General features: G+C 38.9%; 4 protein-coding genes across 4 annotated transcripts; 3 read left to right on the plus strand and 1 right to left on the minus strand.

Moving 5' to 3' along the window:
• Window positions 1–2,560: 2,560 nt before the first annotated feature.
• Window positions 2,561–6,523, minus strand: GCK72_016471 (uncharacterized protein; the record flags this gene model as incomplete). The annotated part of the gene is made up of 5 exons (XM_003101483.2): window positions 2,561–3,226; window positions 3,863–4,324; window positions 4,984–5,776; window positions 6,222–6,326; window positions 6,378–6,523. The coding sequence occupies 5 exons, from the start codon at window positions 6,521–6,523 to the stop codon at window positions 2,561–2,563; spliced, it is 2,172 nt and encodes a 723-aa protein (XP_003101531.2).
• A 2,727-nt stretch (window positions 6,524–9,250) lies between these two features.
• On the plus strand, window positions 9,251–10,441 carry GCK72_016472 (uncharacterized protein; the record flags this gene model as incomplete). Its single annotated transcript, XM_053731518.1, has 1 exon — window positions 9,251–10,441. The coding sequence occupies one exon, from the start codon at window positions 9,251–9,253 to the stop codon at window positions 10,439–10,441; it is 1,191 nt and encodes a 396-aa protein (XP_053580431.1).
• A 63-nt stretch (window positions 10,442–10,504) lies between these two features.
• Window positions 10,505–11,157, plus strand: GCK72_016473 (uncharacterized protein; the record flags this gene model as incomplete). The annotated part of the gene is made up of 3 exons (XM_053731519.1): window positions 10,505–10,556; window positions 10,800–11,038; window positions 11,086–11,157. The coding sequence occupies 3 exons, from the start codon at window positions 10,505–10,507 to the stop codon at window positions 11,155–11,157; spliced, it is 363 nt and encodes a 120-aa protein (XP_053580432.1).
• Window positions 11,158–14,096: 2,939 nt separating this feature from the next.
• On the plus strand, window positions 14,097–17,139 carry GCK72_016474 (uncharacterized protein; the record flags this gene model as incomplete). The annotated part of the gene is made up of 4 exons (XM_003091424.2): window positions 14,097–14,315; window positions 15,453–15,913; window positions 16,751–16,859; window positions 16,951–17,139. 4 exons carry the CDS (start codon window positions 14,097–14,099, stop codon window positions 17,137–17,139), a joined length of 978 nt encoding a protein of 325 aa, XP_003091472.2.
• Window positions 17,140–17,230: the final 91 nt, after the last annotated feature.

Here is a 17,230-nt window from a genome sequence, read left to right on the forward strand (position 1 = left end):
AACAGCTTTACACTCTGTGTGAATTTTCTGTGTGTGTGTGTGTTGACTCCGAGAGGATGTTGATATGTTTCGTTCGAGGAAGTGAATGTATGTGAGTGTTGAAAACATTGGGAGAAAAAAATCAATGAGTGGGGATTCCGGAAGTCTAGACTCATAGGTGCAGTTGTAACACGTTATTTTCGACGGAGAGACTTAAAAGTTTTGAGTGAGGGTCAAAACAAAGGAAACTTAGCAAGTTTCGTTTCAAATTTTCGATGAAAGATAACGCGAGAGCTGAACCTGGGATGTAATATAACGTCCGGCGATTCCTCATTCAGGAGTCGGAAGTTAGAAGTCGGAAGTGAAGAAAGCCCAAAAGTCAGAAGTTGGAAGTCGGAATTCCATGCAACTCTGACGTCCGGCGAGTCTTTTTCGAAAGAGTTTTACTGAATAAGCTCGGAAATCTGGCCGAGGCCTCATTTATGGGCTGGAGGTCGAAAATGAATAGGTTGACACGTAGTTCGCTTTAAAATCAAATGCTTGAATCGAAAAATATGCAAAGAATATTTCTTTGTCAAAGATGCCGATCACAACAAGTTATTTGTATGTTATCTGGTGATGGCCGAGTTAGAGAACCATTTCAGCCATTTAGCGAACTAAGTTTTTCGGAAGACTTTTACCAGAATAGGTTCACGCTTCAACGGAATCGAGCAACATCAAAAGATAGAAAGTTAATGCTCAGAGTGACTCGGAATTGAGAAAATCATAGAGGAAAACACGGATTTTTCACACTAGTGTTCCAAAAACCGTTCGCTTTAATGAAAGAGTAAAAATGATTCACGAAGGAAGTCGTTCCGGGGGAAACCCCTTTTAAAAGGAAACATCAAAAGGCATCGAACCTTTTGTGTGTAGACAGCGAGAGCACCAAAACAGTTCTGACTGAAAAAAACGAATGACGAATTCTGAATTCCAGGTTGCCGGCGGGAGGGCGGAGCTTCCATGACGATGACAATACCGATTTTGTGGTCATTCTTCGTTGTCTTTCCCCACTCAATTTGCATACAGACGCATTGAATTTCAGCGAAAATCATTGAAAATCGCGTTAAGCACTGCGCCATATGCGCATCGAAAATTCCGTATTTTCGACTTTAAAAGTGTGTGATTTTCGATTTTTCGATTACAACTACTTTGATTTCATCATATGTACGCAACCTTCTGGTCATGGGCCCATGGCTTATCAGTGTATAGTCGGGCGGTGTAAAAGATACGAATAATTATAATTAGTCTTAATTAAATAATAAGGAGAAGGGGGGAATACCCTCGTCTATTGTCAGTGATGTTTGCTCTCAAACAATAAACTACAAAACACGAAAAACACAAAAATCGTCATAAAAACTCACTTTTTTCGCCTTCAAACCGTCAATTTGGTGGTCCAAATCGATGTTAGATCTGGAAATTTACAATTTAAGAATCCATCACCGAAAACAAGAAAATCGAGACGAACTTGAAGGTGAATCATAGTAGAAATGAGAAATGAAAGAAAATTGAAAATTTTTTCAACGTTTGGGCGGGAAATTCGTGGAAAAAAGAAAAAAATATGCAAATTTTCAAGTTTTTTTTGAAATAATGGGATTTTTTGAGGATGAAATGGTGAATCATCGATCATTCTAAATTTTAGATTCTAAAAATAGAAAAAGGCAGTAAAATGGAATTTTCTGGTTCAAAAATCAAATTTTGGAGAGAAATAGGTCAAAAATTGTGTTGAGGCGCTTAAAATCCGAATTTTTGAATATAAAAGGTATTTCCCGTACAAAAATGAGATCAAAACTTCTTTTTTTTGACAGGAATTTATCGAAAATTGCTAATTTGCGCCGGGAATGGTATAAAATAAGGTTTTGCTTGAAATAAGGAAATTTTGAGTTATTTTAAACTTTTTAAGAGAAAGAGTTTTAATTTGACTTAAAAAACAATACAATTATACATTTCACGCTTTGCTTTCATTGAAAAATTGCAAAAAATCGGGAAATTAAAAGAAAATCTCATTTTGAGACTATTTTTACACGGGAAACGATGATATGTTGATCGAAACTTCACAAATACCCACTTTTCATAGAATAAAAGTAAAAAATTGTATTTCAAACACATTCAAGATGTCAAATCGCTGAAAGAATTATTTGAAAACTGAAAATTCGGAGTTTTTGTGAATTAAAAAATGTTTTTAGCTGGTGCCTACGGTAGTTGAAACATGTGCATTTTCGCGTGGTGGTGTTTGCGGAACTTTTTTTGACACGTGGATTTTTATTGATGGGTTTTCAGATTTTTAAAGTTATTCAGAACTCTATTGCTGTGATTGTCTTCCGGCAAAGAAATGTTTGGTGTTTCTATATCAAAAAAGACAATTTCTTACCAAAAGTTACGTTTTCTGGCTCAAAGGCATAGAATAAAACGGGATTAACAAACTTCCATTACACAAATTTATTCGTAAAACACACAAAATCAATCAGTTTTAAAACTTTTAAAAAATAAAGCGAATGCAATAACCGGTCATTTACAACATTGAAACCTCAAAAAAGTAAATTAATTAGAAGAAGCTCATATCTCGTTTTCTTGTAGTAGTAGTAGTAGCCTTCGCACGCCCTCTTCCTCTCGTGGCTCTTGTAGGTGGAGGCGGAGAATTAGAATCATCGAGCACAACGAATCCATCATCATCTGATTCGACTTGAGCTCTCGTCGGAGCTGCTCTCGCTGTCTTTCCACGAGTGCCACGTGTCGCTCCGCCTCTCGATCCTCTCCCTCTTCCACGTGTCGGTTTCGCCGTAGACGTGCTGACTGGCTCATCATCAGAATTCATCGGCTCATCGTCGTCCTCTTCTTCTTGTTCATCAAATCTCTGAGGTCTCTGAGGCATATAGAATTGTCGCTCGTCATCGTCGTCTTCTTCCCCTTCTGGAGCTGTAACGGGTCTCTCACAATCCGCTTTTTTCAGCTCAAACAAGTCCTTTTCAATCAAATCCCTGAAACTTTCCATATCCGACAGACTCTCTATAGGAGGCAAAGGCATCTTCTTCAGTGTGTTTCGAACGACACCGATTTGGGCCAGAAGGCAATTATCGAAATTGCGGTTGGCTGAAGCCGCCGTACCGCCCTCTTCGATTTCAGAGTATTGGTCGAGCGCTTTTCCGATTCCAAACGGTTTCAGAACGGTCATCTGATCGTCGAGAGGTTGATGGGTGAAGTAGTCATTGATCTGAAATAATTTATTTTGAAATTTTCATATTTTTTCAATTTTGAAATTCTATCAGCTCGGCAAAGCTTTTAATATCGAGTTTTAAGCCATTTCACTCGTTTTCAGCTCAAAAAAATTCTCAAAAATCTAATTTTAAAGTGATTTTCCTAGTTTTTCTGTCAAAAATGCGATTTTCAGCTCCAAAATCCACCTTTCACCGATTTTTTGCCAAAAATCAAGTTTTTGAGCTTTTCTTTGAAAGTTGTTGCTGTAAAAATGACAAATTTCGGGTAAAAAATCCGATTTTCCGCCGATTTTCAGCAACAGCCGTTCGGTTTCAGTAGAGCGCGGTTGTACGAAGCGTGCCGTGCTATTAGCAGCCCACCCCCTATTACAACTGCGCTCCACCGTAAACGAGAGAGTATCGGCGAGAGACGCAGAGTTTTACAACACAGATTTTCATAGTTTTTGATTAATTTTCGCTGTTTTTCATAAAATTTACAAAAAACTTTTGAAAAACAGCGAAAATTGGTCAAAAACTGTGAAAATCTGAGTCGGCGCGAGAAAAAAAAACTGAGAAAACGCTGCGTCTCTCGCCGATACTCTCCCGTTTGCGATAGAGCGCAATTTGTAATAAAATTGCTCGGCTAATAATACCATTGTCTGCAAATTGGCGGCGGAAACATGTCCCAACTCATCGGCCAACTCGTTATTCTGTTGTCCCCGCTGTCTTCTCGCTCGTGCTTCACTCGATACATTCTTCTTAATCGTCACCATATCCACCGCATTCGCCACCGTATTCTCATAACGGAGACCGATTCGTTTCGCGTTTGCAGGAGTGATATTGAGCCATTCGCCATCGTAGATCACTTTCAGACGAATCAACGGGAGTTCTGGTTGTCGTGGACCTCGTTTCGCCTTTGCTCTCGAAATCATTTCGTTTAGTTTCGCTTCGATTGCCATCTCATCGATATATCGACCGTCTCGGTTTCTCGGACGGTCTAATTTGGTCGCCGGACGGCATCCTGGCGGGATTTTGTCGAGAAGCAACTCATCACAGATCATTGGACGGACAGTTTGGAGTGGGATCGGTTTCGAGGCGAATTTGCGGCCCTTAATCTGAAAAAAAAGTATGTTTTTGAGAGGAAATTCTAGGAAAAGTTCTGAAATTTTGGATTTTTGGGTGAATTCACTGGAAATGCGTCAGAAATACCTCAAATTTCAAATTTTAAAGTACTTTATGAAACTTTTTCAAAATTTTCAGTTTTTATTTCGAAATTTACAGCTCTTTGATGTTTTTGAGGGGAAAATCTAGAAAAAAGTTAGAATGTTTGGACCGAAAACCTCTCTTCGAGCGTTGCGTCAGAAACGCGCCCAACGCACCCCAGAATGTCCATCAAAATGCGGTTCAAAAACGACAAGAAACCCGAACTTTCTAAACTGGTGCACCGTTGACGCGTTTTCCAAGAATTTTGAAAAGCGTTGAAGGTGCGCCAGTTCAAGCTCAACTCCATTGCTGGCGTATTGTTGGCGTCTTTTCAAACTTACCAAAAACGAGTTCAAAGTTTTTGTTATCAAAGTGTTTCAAAATTCTTGAAAAACGCGTCAACGGTGCGCCAGATTAGAAAATTCGGATTCTTGTCATTTTTGAGTATAAAAGCGCGCCAAAGATATGCCAGTCACGGATTTTTTGTTATTTTTCCAAAACCAAGAAATTTTCGATATTTGAAATGCAAAAAACACCCAAAATTCGCTTATTTTCCCACATAACTATGAACCTTTATCAAGAACACATTCTTCTGCAACGCCTCCTCCGGCGTCAACGACGTGGCCACCGTAGATCCGGGCTGTAGAATATAGAATCCATCTCCGACGGCTTCCGACGCAGCGACATACTGCGGATCGGGTTTACACTCGTGTTCGTGTCCCCAAACCAATAAATCGAAGAATTGAGGGATGAGAGACTCTGGAAGATAGTTTCCGGTGGATCGATGCATCGCACGACGTGGGCGATTCTGATGAAGAACGAATAGATTGAACCAGTCCTCTGCGCCAGCGTTTGGACGGAGAAAAGTGATATTTTCGTCTTTAAATGCTCTCACAAGACGGTCATCTCGTTGACTACCGAGACCGTAAAGAGCTAGACGAGTCTCTCCTTTCCGCAATAAAATTGGTGAAATCAGGAATTCCTGAATGCTCTCATGCTTTCCAAACAAGTTCACCAGACCTGCTTCATGCAGAAGATCTAGAGCGGTGAGACCTTTTCCAGAAAGATCATCATGATTTCCATGAATTGTGAATATCGGTAGACCGACGTTCAGATTCTGATCGTAATAGTTCACATGATCGAACACACTTTGGTTGAAATTCACCGATGCGTCGGAGAGAAATTCCAACGAAATCGGATTCTCATTCAAACAATATTTTCGGAGAAGCTGTGTCACTCTGTGCTGACACTCTCTCGACGGATTATTCTCATGATAGAGATCACCACCCAGTAGAACCATATCCACTTTTTGTTCGGTCGCGATTTGAAGCACTTCTTCGAAGGTGTTCACGGCGTCCATATGGCTAAAAATATCGAAATTTTTCGGTCAAAAAACTCAAAAATTAGGTATTTTTTGAACATTTTCGAGTATTTTAGACAAATTTTCAGCTTTTTTCGAGCAAAATTGGTTTTTAAAGCTCAAAAGTCAATTTTTGGAACAAAAAAGTTACTTTCTAGCTGAAAAAGTCTGTAAAACTAGATTTTCAGCTCAGAACCTCAAATTTTGTATTGAAAAATCAATTTTTGTGCGAAAAGTTTCTAAAAACTCAATTTTCTGCTCAAAAATTTAATAATGAAGTTGAAAGTTCACTTTTAAGCTGAAAAACTCAAATTATTCGAATTTTTCTACACCAACGGAAAATCTTATTTAAAGCGATTATCAGTTATTTCTATGCTAATTCAATTTTTTTTTGAAATTGGAAAATTTATATTTTAAAACAATTTTAAATCAAAAATTTTACTACATACATATTCGGTTTATTCTCTCCATAACCGCAGTGAATGTCAGTGGCCACCAGAATTTTGATAACATCGTCTACTTCATCGCGTACTGGCTTCACATCGTCGTCTAGACTGAAAATAAAATTTTTCAAACTTTTTTTTCAAAATTCGTTTAAAAATTACTCTTCAACCATTGTGTCATGAGCGGCATCTGGTCTCTGTGAGCACGCGACTTCACTCTCTTCGGTTTCTCTCGGTCTTCTGACCGAAGACGTCGGCATTTGGCTGTCAGCGACGAAATCTTCGAAACTGTCATCGCTACCGCACATTCTGGAAGTTAAAATGCATATTTTTTCGCAATTTTCACTATTATTTTCCGAAAAATCGAGTTTAAAAAGGGGTTTCTAAGATTATTCGCGATTTTCAGTGTTGTTTTCCGAAAGAAAAATGCTGAAATTTCATGAAATTCAAATCTAAAAATGCGCGAAACGCGAGAGGGACTAGTTTTCTCTGACGCCGCTCCTCTTCCGCAGGCCCTGTACTCCACTCGGACAAGCGATGACGTCGCCGCCGCAAACACCGTCACGCAAAAATGCGGACATTAAAAAAATTTGATATTTTTTGAGATTTTTCGCTGAAATTTACGGAAAATCGCTCTATTTTTTACGCTTCTTTTGCTTTTTGCCACTAATTTTTCGATTTTCACTCTTTCCGATCAAGATTTTCTCATTTTTAAACGCTCCGCCGGCCGTTTTTTTACATAGTTTTCGAGGATTTCAATCAGACAATGTTTAAAAATTACCAATTTTTGTCCGCTGCTTTTTATGATCATAATGTTCGTTTTCTGAGATGCCGATCACTTTTTAAAGTAGAAACAGACATTAATGAGAAATTGTCGTAGGATATGAGACATTGTGACGTCACGGTCGTAAACACTCACGCAAAAATGCGGACCTTTAAAATTTTGATGATTTTAGAGGTTTTTTTCATACTTGTCAAGGGCCGGGCCGGGCCGGGCTTTTTTTTCAAAACGTCAGGCCCGGCCCGGCCCGGCCCGTCAGGCCCGTCTTTTTGGAGGGAATTTATTTTTTCAAATTTTTAATGAATATTTTGAAATTACAAAAAAAGTAAATCGGTTTAAAACACATTTAGTTTATTTTTCAACCGACGAAATTAACAATAACAACAAATTTAAATTCGAACTACAACAAAAAACAAACAACATCATAAAAACAAGATATAATTAAAGCCACTCTGGAAATTTTGAGGCAAGTTGAGCTCCTAGTACAACTAATTCAGCTTTTTCACTTCCCAATCTGGTTCTTCGTTTGTCTAAAAGATATGAAGAGCGTAATTTCGGAGCATCGTTGTAATTTTTTTTGGCGGCAACGAAAAATTTCAAAAACAAAATTTCATTAAAAAATTTCAAAAATCCCAGATTCCTGAAAAGACGGGCCTGACGGGCCGGGCCCGGGCCGAAGCTTTTCAGGCCCGGCCCGTCATTTGACAAGTATGGTTTTTTTTATTGAAATTTACTGAAATTTGCTCAAATTTGACGTTTATTGTGCACTTTGTTAACTAATTGATCAATTTTCGCTCCATCCGATCATGTTGATCTCATTTTTACGCTTCGGCGACCATTTTTAATCAGATTTCTCTGATTTTAAATAGGGCATTATTATTTATTTGATATTAATTCTTGTCCGCTGCTTCTCCGTTGCTTTTTATTATCATAATGCTGATTTTCTGAGATGTCGGTCACTTTTTAAAGTAGAAACAGACATTAATGAGAAATTGTCGTAGGATATGAGACATCGTGACGTCACGGTCGTAAACACTGTCACGCAAAAATGCGGAACTTTAAAATTTTGATGATTTTTGAGAGTTTCTGTGGAAATTTACTGAAAATTGCTCAATTTTGACGCTTATTGTGCATTTTTAGAACTACTTTTTTGATTTTCATCCTCTCTGATCGAGTTTATCTCATTTTTAACGCTTCGCTGCCCGTTTTTAATGCAGGTTTTGCCGAGTTTAGTTAGAGAGCTTCAAAATATTGATTATTATTTTTTCGCAGGTTCTTCGTTTCTTTTAATGATCACCATGCTTATTTTCAGAGATATTGATCGCTTTTTGAAGTAAAAAAGTGAATTAATGAAAAGTTGTCGTAATATATGAGACATTTTGACTTCCGAAATTCAAAATGTTCATATTTTTTGATAGTTTTCTTTGGAAACTTACTGATATTTGCTCAAAGTTGACTTTTTCACTAATTTCTCAATTTTTGCTCCTTCCGATCGTGTCTACTTCGTTTTTATGCTTCGTCGAACGTTTTTTAAATAGGTTTCGCTGATTTTAATCAGAGAATATATATTTTTGAATATTAATTCTTGTCCGCTGCTTCTCCATTACCTGTTTGATCGTAATACTCATTTTCGGAGATATTAATCACTTTTCAAAGTAGAAACCGACAATAATGAAAAGTTGTTTTCCGAGTAGCGGTTGTTTAACTCATTTTCCCAGCTGCAAAGTTTCGACATACAATGTTCTTGTAGATTTATCCGCATTGTAATCGAAAGCTTTACATTTGTTGCTCTAAATCATTGTAATTTTGTTGTTTTCTCTTGGCAACAGCTTTCTACCGTTTTCTACAGTTTCCAGTTCTTTTTGTCAGAATTCTATTTTTGCTTGCTGTATTATTGCGTTTTGCTTCAATGTTCTGCCAAACTCTAATTTCCTGTTCATTCAATGTTTTTTTTTGTTTTCTATGAAATGTTTTCCACTGAAATCCGTTTTCGCTTTATTCTGCTCGGCTCTTTTTAAACGTTCCCTCTCTTTTTTCCTTATCACCCTTCTTGTTTTTTTTTCCAAAATCTCTTACAATGTTCACATTTTTCAGATACGACACCAATAGTTCTCGAAAACTTGAAGAAAAAGTCATGATGAGTGTATTCAACAAGCACTCTAGCTTTTTCAAGTCGGAGAACCCCCTGTAGTTCTTCGCACACGTGGTGACTAGAACTGCTCCGGATCAGAGGCTCCTTGCAGTCTACTGTTTCATGCGTTTAGGAGATGGTTCTGCCCGCACTGAAGGAATGCGAACTATGTTCGCGAAGTCGGAGAACCTCTTACGAGAGGTCTTCGCACACGTGGTGACTAGAACTGCTCCGGATCAGAGGCTCCTTGCAGTCTACTGTTTCATGCGTTTAGGAGATGGTTCTGCCCGCACTGAAGGAATGCGAACTATGTTCGCGAAGTCGGAGAACCTCTTACGAGAGGTCTTCGCACACGTGGTGACTAGAACTGCTCCGGATCAGAGGCTCCTTGCAGTCTACTGTTTCATGCGTTTAGGAGATGGTTCTGCCCGCACTGAAGGAATGCGAACTATGTTCGCGAAGTCGGAGAACCTCTTACGAGAGGTCTTCGCACACGTGGTGACTAGAACTGCTCCGGATCAGAGGCTCCTTGCAGTCTACTGTTTCATGCGTTTAGGAGATGGTTCTGCCCGCACTGAAGGAATGCGAACTATGTTCGCGAAGTCGGAGAACCTCTTACGAGAGGTCTTCGCACACGTGGTGACTAGAACTGCTCCGGATCAGAGGCTCCTTGCAGTCTACTGTTTCATGCGTTTAGGAGATGGTTCTGCCCGCACTGAAGGAATGCGAACTATGTTCGCGAAGTCGGAGAACCTCTTACGAGAGGTCTTCGCACACGTGGTGACTAGAACTGCTCCGGATCAGAGGCTCCTTGCAGTCTACTGTTTCATGCGTTTAGGAGATGGTTCTGCCCGCACTGAAGGAATGCGAACTATGTTCGCGAAGTCGGAGAACCTCTTACGAGAGGTCTTCGCACACGTGGTGACTAGAACTGCTCCGGATCAGAGGCTCCTTGCAGTCTACTGTTTCATGCGTTTAGGAGATGGTTCTGCCCGCACTGAAGGAATGCGAACTATGTTCGCGAAGTCGGAGAACCTCTTACGAGAGGTCTTCGCACACGTGGTGACTAGAACTGCTCCGGATCAGAGGCTCCTTGCAGTCTACTGTTTCATGCGTTTAGGAGATGGTTCTGCCCGCACTGAAGGAATGCGAACTATGTTCGCGAAGTCGGAGAACCTCTTACGAGAGGTCTTCGCACACGTGGTGACTAGAACTGCTCCGGATCAGAGGCTCCTTGCAGTCTACTGTTTCATGCGTTTAGGAGATGGTTCTGCCCGCACAATTCGCGATGATTACATTCACTCCGGTGATTAGATTTATGAGCGAATTAAGGATAAAAAATAGAACGGTGAAGACAACGAAGGCAAAGCTGAAGGAATGGAGCTGATGAAGCAACTGGAAACTGGAGGAATTCAATCAGATGAACACGGTGAGTTTTGAAAAGTTTGTCCATAAAAAGGGGCGGAGGTGGCCAATGAGACGCAAGAAAGTTATTGCAACCCGGGCACACGTTTTTAGCAATAACAGCGCACGCATTACCTAGTTTTGTAATAAGCCAAATTTCAAGTAGTAAAGCATTGGTTTGTCCGTTTTTAGCGAAAGGTATTCAATATGAAGCATATTTGTTTCACTTTCCGGTGATTAGAGGTGTGTCTAAAAATGATTATTTTAGGCGGAAAAGAGTTTCGAAGCACGAACGAAACCATAATGGAGGTGTACACGGCTCGTTTAATGGATCAATTGGAGAATTCATGCTTGGCTGGGGCATCACCTCTCGGACGCACATCGATGACACTAGAATTCGACGGACAGTTGGCTGCGTTGAAGCTGGCTTTCGCGAAAGCTACTTTTCCGTTGGGCAGTGAGAAACCGAGAATCTATTCGTCAAAGATGCCTAGCTGGTATGGACAAGTGAGTACTGTTTGTCATGAAAGTTGTTTAAATTTCTAACGTTTCAGACGGCTCCAAATACATCCTATACCACTGACGATCAAATCACTGACGAACCACTGACGATCAAATCCAAGTGACGATCAAATTACTGACGGTTACCAATAACTACAGGTGAGGATATAGTGGATATAGCTGAAAATGAAATGAGAAATTATTTCAGAGTGGAGATGGAGAATCGATAAGTGTAAAGCGACAACGCTTAACAAATTGAACGCCTGAAAGTGGATCCGTCGAAATGGGAAGGCAGAGAAGATGAAGAATACTGAAACTCAAAGGAAAACGGATGAATTCTCTCAGCCGATACTCGAATTCGGCCTTTTCTCACGAAACGAGTAAAATGTAAAATCTGTCAAGTTGTTTTGTTCAATTGAAAGAATATTATGATTGATTTATATTGATTAATCTGAAAATGAATATTTATTGTGATCCCTGTTTTCTTGAATGTCGGTGGAATAAAAATAAAACAAAAGAAATACGAAATCGGGTTTGAAAACCAAAAAACGGGAAGAAAATCAGCTAAAAACAGACAGAAATCGAAACCTCTTATTAAAAATGATGGAACACGTATCAAGACAAGGATTTGTCCAATATTCAGAATTTGAAGTTGGTACAGCAATTTTGTTTGTTTTTGAAACGATTTCAGAGTTGAAACAATATGAAATCTATACATATCTGTAGAAATTAGAAAAATCACTTGTAAAAGTGAAAAGTCCGTGGACCCGCGTGGGAACCTTACCATTTTCCCATGAACAATCCTGAGAAAATTTCGAAAAATTATGGAAATTTGAAAAATGAAAATTCGGAAATTTGAAAAATTACCGTTTTCTCGTTCCAGCTCTATCGCTCATGTTTCTATTTTTTTTTCAGATAAGTTTTTTCTGTGTTGTTCCGTTCAAAACATCTCCGTAGTTTATTGAAATGTATATTCAGCATAGTTGTCAAGGCCCGGCCCGGCTTCAAAAAATGACCCTTTTTTTTCGAAATTTTTTCAATTTTTCATCGGAAATGTGACCATTTTTGACTATTTTTCAGAATTTCTTCTAATTCTGACTGATAGTCGAAAATTTGACTTTTTCGCGAAACAATTCAAAAAATTTGAAAATTTGACTTTCGCGCCAATTTGCCCGGGCCTTGACAACTATGATATTCAGGTCACTCTTCCTCGATCTACTCTCTTCAGATGGCAACTTGGCTTCAGCTCATCAGTGCAATTCGACTCTCCCCGATGATTTCTTCGCCCAATTGAAACAATTTTTTTTGAAAAAAAATTAATATCAAATTTTATATTTTCCCATTAAAAGCTCTTAATAAAATATTACAAAACATCACAATATCACATTTATCAAATCTGATAGACTTAGACAATCAACGTTAAAATTTTTCTTCGAGTTTCTCCAGTTTTCCCTGCTTCGATTTCGACGTGGCTCTGGAGTTGTTGTCGTTGGGACGCAGCCGACGAGTGATGCTACTTGAATCTGTAAATTTTACAAATTATATTTTTGATTGACGATGTATTAATTCGGCACCGTTCTTACAACTGCGCTCTACCGAAATCCCCTTGAAAAATATCTATTTTTCTCTTCGTCTCTCAATTTCACACACAATTTTCTTGGGTTTTAATAGAGCGCGGTTGTAAGAAGCGTGCCGTGCTATTAGTTGTTTGTTTCCTACCTGAAATCACGACGACACCAATGAACCTGACACCAGAAGGAAGAAATCTGAAAAAAAGTATCATTAACCGGTGGGATTTTTTTTCGGAACAATATTACCGGGAAATAGTTTTTTGAAGTTCCCTGCCGACGTCGCTGATGACTGATTTATCTGAAAGTAGTACGATTAACCGGACGGAATGAATTTACGGAACAATTTACCCGGAAATTTCTGTCGATTTGACATTCGGCTGGAAAAATAATAATTTAGAAGGAAAAAAAAATGGAAATGTTGGGAGATTTTAGAATTTGGGGTTTAAAATTTATTTATTTTCATTTTCATTCGAAAAAAGCGTGAAAAATAATGCAGTTTTATTATTTTCAGTATTTGTAAAAAGACTTGGCGAAAAAGTGAAGAAAAATTAGGGAGGATGCAAACGCGCTCCCTTGACTCGGCCGCATTTCCTAGGCCGCCGGCCGTGTACTCCCCGCGGAGGAGCTGTTGACGGTGTAGGTTTCCGTCACTGTGTTTTTTCATAACATTTTTTAGATTAAAACGTGTCTTAAACATTGAAAATGATATTTTTCCACTTTTTCTCAATAATTTACCCGCCAAATCTCAATTTTTTTGTAATTTTCCAGTAATGAATCCTAACCAGCCGGGAGCCGCGCATTTTCAAGAAAATCTCCCGATTTTCTTACAACAAGTTCAAGCGGCACAAGAGGAGAAAGTAAGGGTTTAGTTCAGACTTGCAGGGTCGCCCCGGATTTGAATTTTTGAACTTTTTTGGAAAATTTAATTTTTTGAAATTTTTCTATATTTTTCTCAAGTATATTCCTCAAAAACCTTTGAAACTTACAAAAAATCGATTTAAAAAAAAGATATTCGAAAAAAAAAACCCCGAAAAATGTCAAAAAACGTGTCGGAAGTCGGAAAATGGCATTTTTAGAGCAAAAAATGAGTTTTTTTTTAGCTTCAAAGTGAACTTTCAGCTTCATTATTTAACTGTTGAGCATTTTTTCTGACTTTTCGCACTAAAAATTGATTTTTCAAAGCTAAATTTGAATTTCTGAGCTAAAAATCTAGTTCCCGTTGGTTCCGGCCCGACCCATTGCAAGTCTGGGTTCATTTGAATGGAAAATTTGCATATATTTTAATATAGGGGTTATTTCCACCCGGCCTGCTTCCACTCCTCCAGCAGTCACTACAACCTCAACAACGGTTTCCCGGACTACCGCCGCCTGGTCAGGGAGGACTAATCCCCGGTTTCCCCACATTTCCGGCCGGCTTCCCGATGCCTCATGGATTGACACTTCCGCTCGCTCCGATTCAAAACACGATTCTATCTGGGATTTCTGAAATTTCAATGACAGAATCTGAATCTCCGCCCCCGATATCACCACTGAAATCCAAACAAGAAACGACGACGGAGGGATGTAGTTACACTGTGATTCACACTTTGAAAGGACACACTAAATCGATTTCCGTCGTGAAATTCTCGCCGTGCGGAAAATATTTGGGCACGGCTTCTGCGGATAAACAGATCAAAATTTGGGAGACAGACAAATTTAATTGTGAGCGGACGGTAAGGTTTTTTGCATTGAAAAGGAATTTTTTGAGGAAAATCGCGGAAAAATTGCATAATTTCATTTAAAAATTGCTTTTGATTTTCGGGTTCAGAGTTTTTTCGCATAGCTCATTCACAAACAAAAAAAACGAAAATTCTATGCAAATCGGCTAAAAATGCAGTTTAAACAGTTGAAAAGTTTGAATTTACCTTCGAAAACGGAACAAATTATCCAATTTTTCATAGAAATAACCGGATATCGGTATAATCCATTTTTAATAAGAATTCCCGTTGGTATAGACAAAAAATGCAATTTTTCAGTCGTTGTGAGTCAGAAAAAGGAAAAATTCTACTAAAATATCCGAAAAATGTCAAAAAACGTATCGGAAGTAGGAAAAATTGCTTTTTTTTGAGCGAAAATTCGGAAAATTTTAGTTTTTTAGCTTCAAAGTGAACTTTCAGCTTCATTATTGAATTTTTAAGCTAGACATCTAGTTTTACTGACTTTTCGCACTAAAAATTGAGTTTTCAAAGCAAAATTTGAGTTTATTAGCTAAAAATCTAGTTTTACTGACTTTTTCAGCTAGAAAATCGTTTTTTTGTGGCGAAAATTGACTTTTGAATTCGAAAAAGTAATTATTCGGCTTCAGAAATAAGTTTTTTAACTAGAAACTGACTTTTATGACAGGAAAATGACTTTTTAATGACTTAATACAGTATTTCAGTTTTTTGACACAAAAATTCCCATTTTTCCACAAAAATTGACCATTTCGGATTCCTCTTCCAACAAAAAAAGTCATTTTTTAGTAATGGAGAGTCGGAAAAGTTGAAAATTTGTCTGAAATACTCGAAAAATGTCAAAAACCGTATGTTTTCGAGTTTTTTGACAGAAAAATGCCTGTTTTCCACGGAAAATGGCTATTTTCGACTTTCCCACATCTTGCTGATAAATTCGCTCCTTTTCCAACTGCAAATCCTTCAATTTCCATTCAAAACATACAATTTTTCAGTCATGGAGAGTCGGAAAAAGCTGAAAATTTGTCTGAAATACCCGAAAAATGTCAAAAACCGTATGTTTTCGAGTTTTTTGACAGAAAAATGCCTGTTTTCCACGAAAAATGATCTTTTTCACCTAAAAATCCTCTAAATTTCCAGCTGTACGGCCACAAACTAGGAGTCAACGATATCTCGTGGACGTCAAACGGCGCGTTTCTCGCCTCCGCTTCAGATGACACGACAGTCAAACTGTTCTCCGTGGAGACAGGAATCTGTTTGAGGACGATGAAAGGACACACGAGTTACGTGTTCAGTTGTGATTTCAATCCTCAATCGTCTCTGGTTGTATCCGGTGGATACGATGAGACGATTCGAGTGTGGGATGTGTTGAATGGACAGTGTGTTCGAATGCTTCCTGCACACACTGATCCAGTCACTTCTGTCGCTTTTAATCATATGGGAAATCTCATTGCGAGCTCCTCGTTCGAAGGATGTATCCGTATTTGGGATTTATCTGATGGGCGGTGTCTTCAGACATTGGTTGACTTGGATCACGCTCCCGTCACTTATGTTTCATTCACGCCTAATGGGAAGTACTTGGTGTCTGGGGAGCTTGGCAGGTAAGCAAGTGCGCTTCAGGAAGAAAGCAGAGGAAAAATCATACGTGCAAACCGGACCGAAACGGGCCGGCGCGTAACTCGCTTCAAACTCAATGTCATGAGCTGAAAAATATACCAAAATGTAGATCTCGACGAGTTCTATGTCCGTGACCTACTACGGGACGGATGGCTATTCGTTAATGTGCCGCGGGCCAGGAAAAAGTGTCAAAAATCGCGAAAATGGCCAAAAGAGCCATTCTAACCCGGCCCGCGGCACATTAATGAATAGCCATCCGGCCTGTAGTAGATCACGGACATAGAACTCGTCGAGATCTACATTTTGGTATATTTTTCAGCTCATAATATTGAGTTTGAAGCGAGTTACGCGCCGACCCGTGTCGGCCCGGTTTGCAAGTATGGGAAAAATCGCCAAAAAATCGCTAGAAATCGCTTAAAATCCCACCGGAAGTGGCTTAAAACGCTGATTTTTGATACAAAACCTAGTTTTTCTTGTTTTTTTTTCACTTTTTCTGTTAAAAAAACTTCGATTTTCTGATTTTAGAGTCGAAAATTCCAGTTTTTGAATGATTTTAGGCTATAGACGTGGCCAAAAAAACCGGAAAACTTGAATTTCCAGCAAAAAATACTGATTTTGCATAATTTTCAGCTGTATTATGGAAATCTCTTCTTACAACCGCGCTCTACCGAAAACCGAAGAAATTTGTGTGCGAAATTGAGAGACTCAGTGAAAAAGAGACAGGGCATTTCGGTAGAGCGCAGTTGTAAGAGCTGCACCGTGCTAATATTCTTTTTACAAGTTCCGGTAGAGCACTGTTGAAACTACTACATTTATTTCAGTACGATCAAAATATGGAGTTTGGAAAAAGAGAAAGCGGTGAAGAAATACAAGGGACACGTCAATGAGAAGTACTGCATTTTCGCCAATTTGGCAACTACGAAGGGACAGGTGAGCTTGTCCACGTAGAGTACACGACTCTGAATTTTTGAAAAAATTTCAAAATCTCTTCCTGAAATCCCCCGAATTTCTCCATTTCCAGCGTATCATCTGCGGCTCAGAAGACGGACGAATCATCGTTTGGGACGTCCAAAAGAAGACAATTCTCCAAGAATTATTCTGCCACACCACCCCGGTGCTCGCCACGGATTCCCATCCGACACGGAATATGATGGCTTCTGGAGGACTCGAACCAGATCATGAAGTCAGAATTTGGTTCTCGAATTCATAAATTTTAACATTTTCTTTTTTTATTTTTCCTCGAATAGCCTGCACTGTTTAACTCGTTCTAATTTGATTTCCCTTTGATTCTTTCACCCCGA

The sequence above is a fragment of the Caenorhabditis remanei genome, chromosome V (genome assembly GCF_010183535.1).
Source record: "Caenorhabditis remanei strain PX506 chromosome V, whole genome shotgun sequence".
In the NCBI taxonomy this organism is placed as follows: Eukaryota; Metazoa; Nematoda; class Chromadorea; order Rhabditida; family Rhabditidae; genus Caenorhabditis; species Caenorhabditis remanei.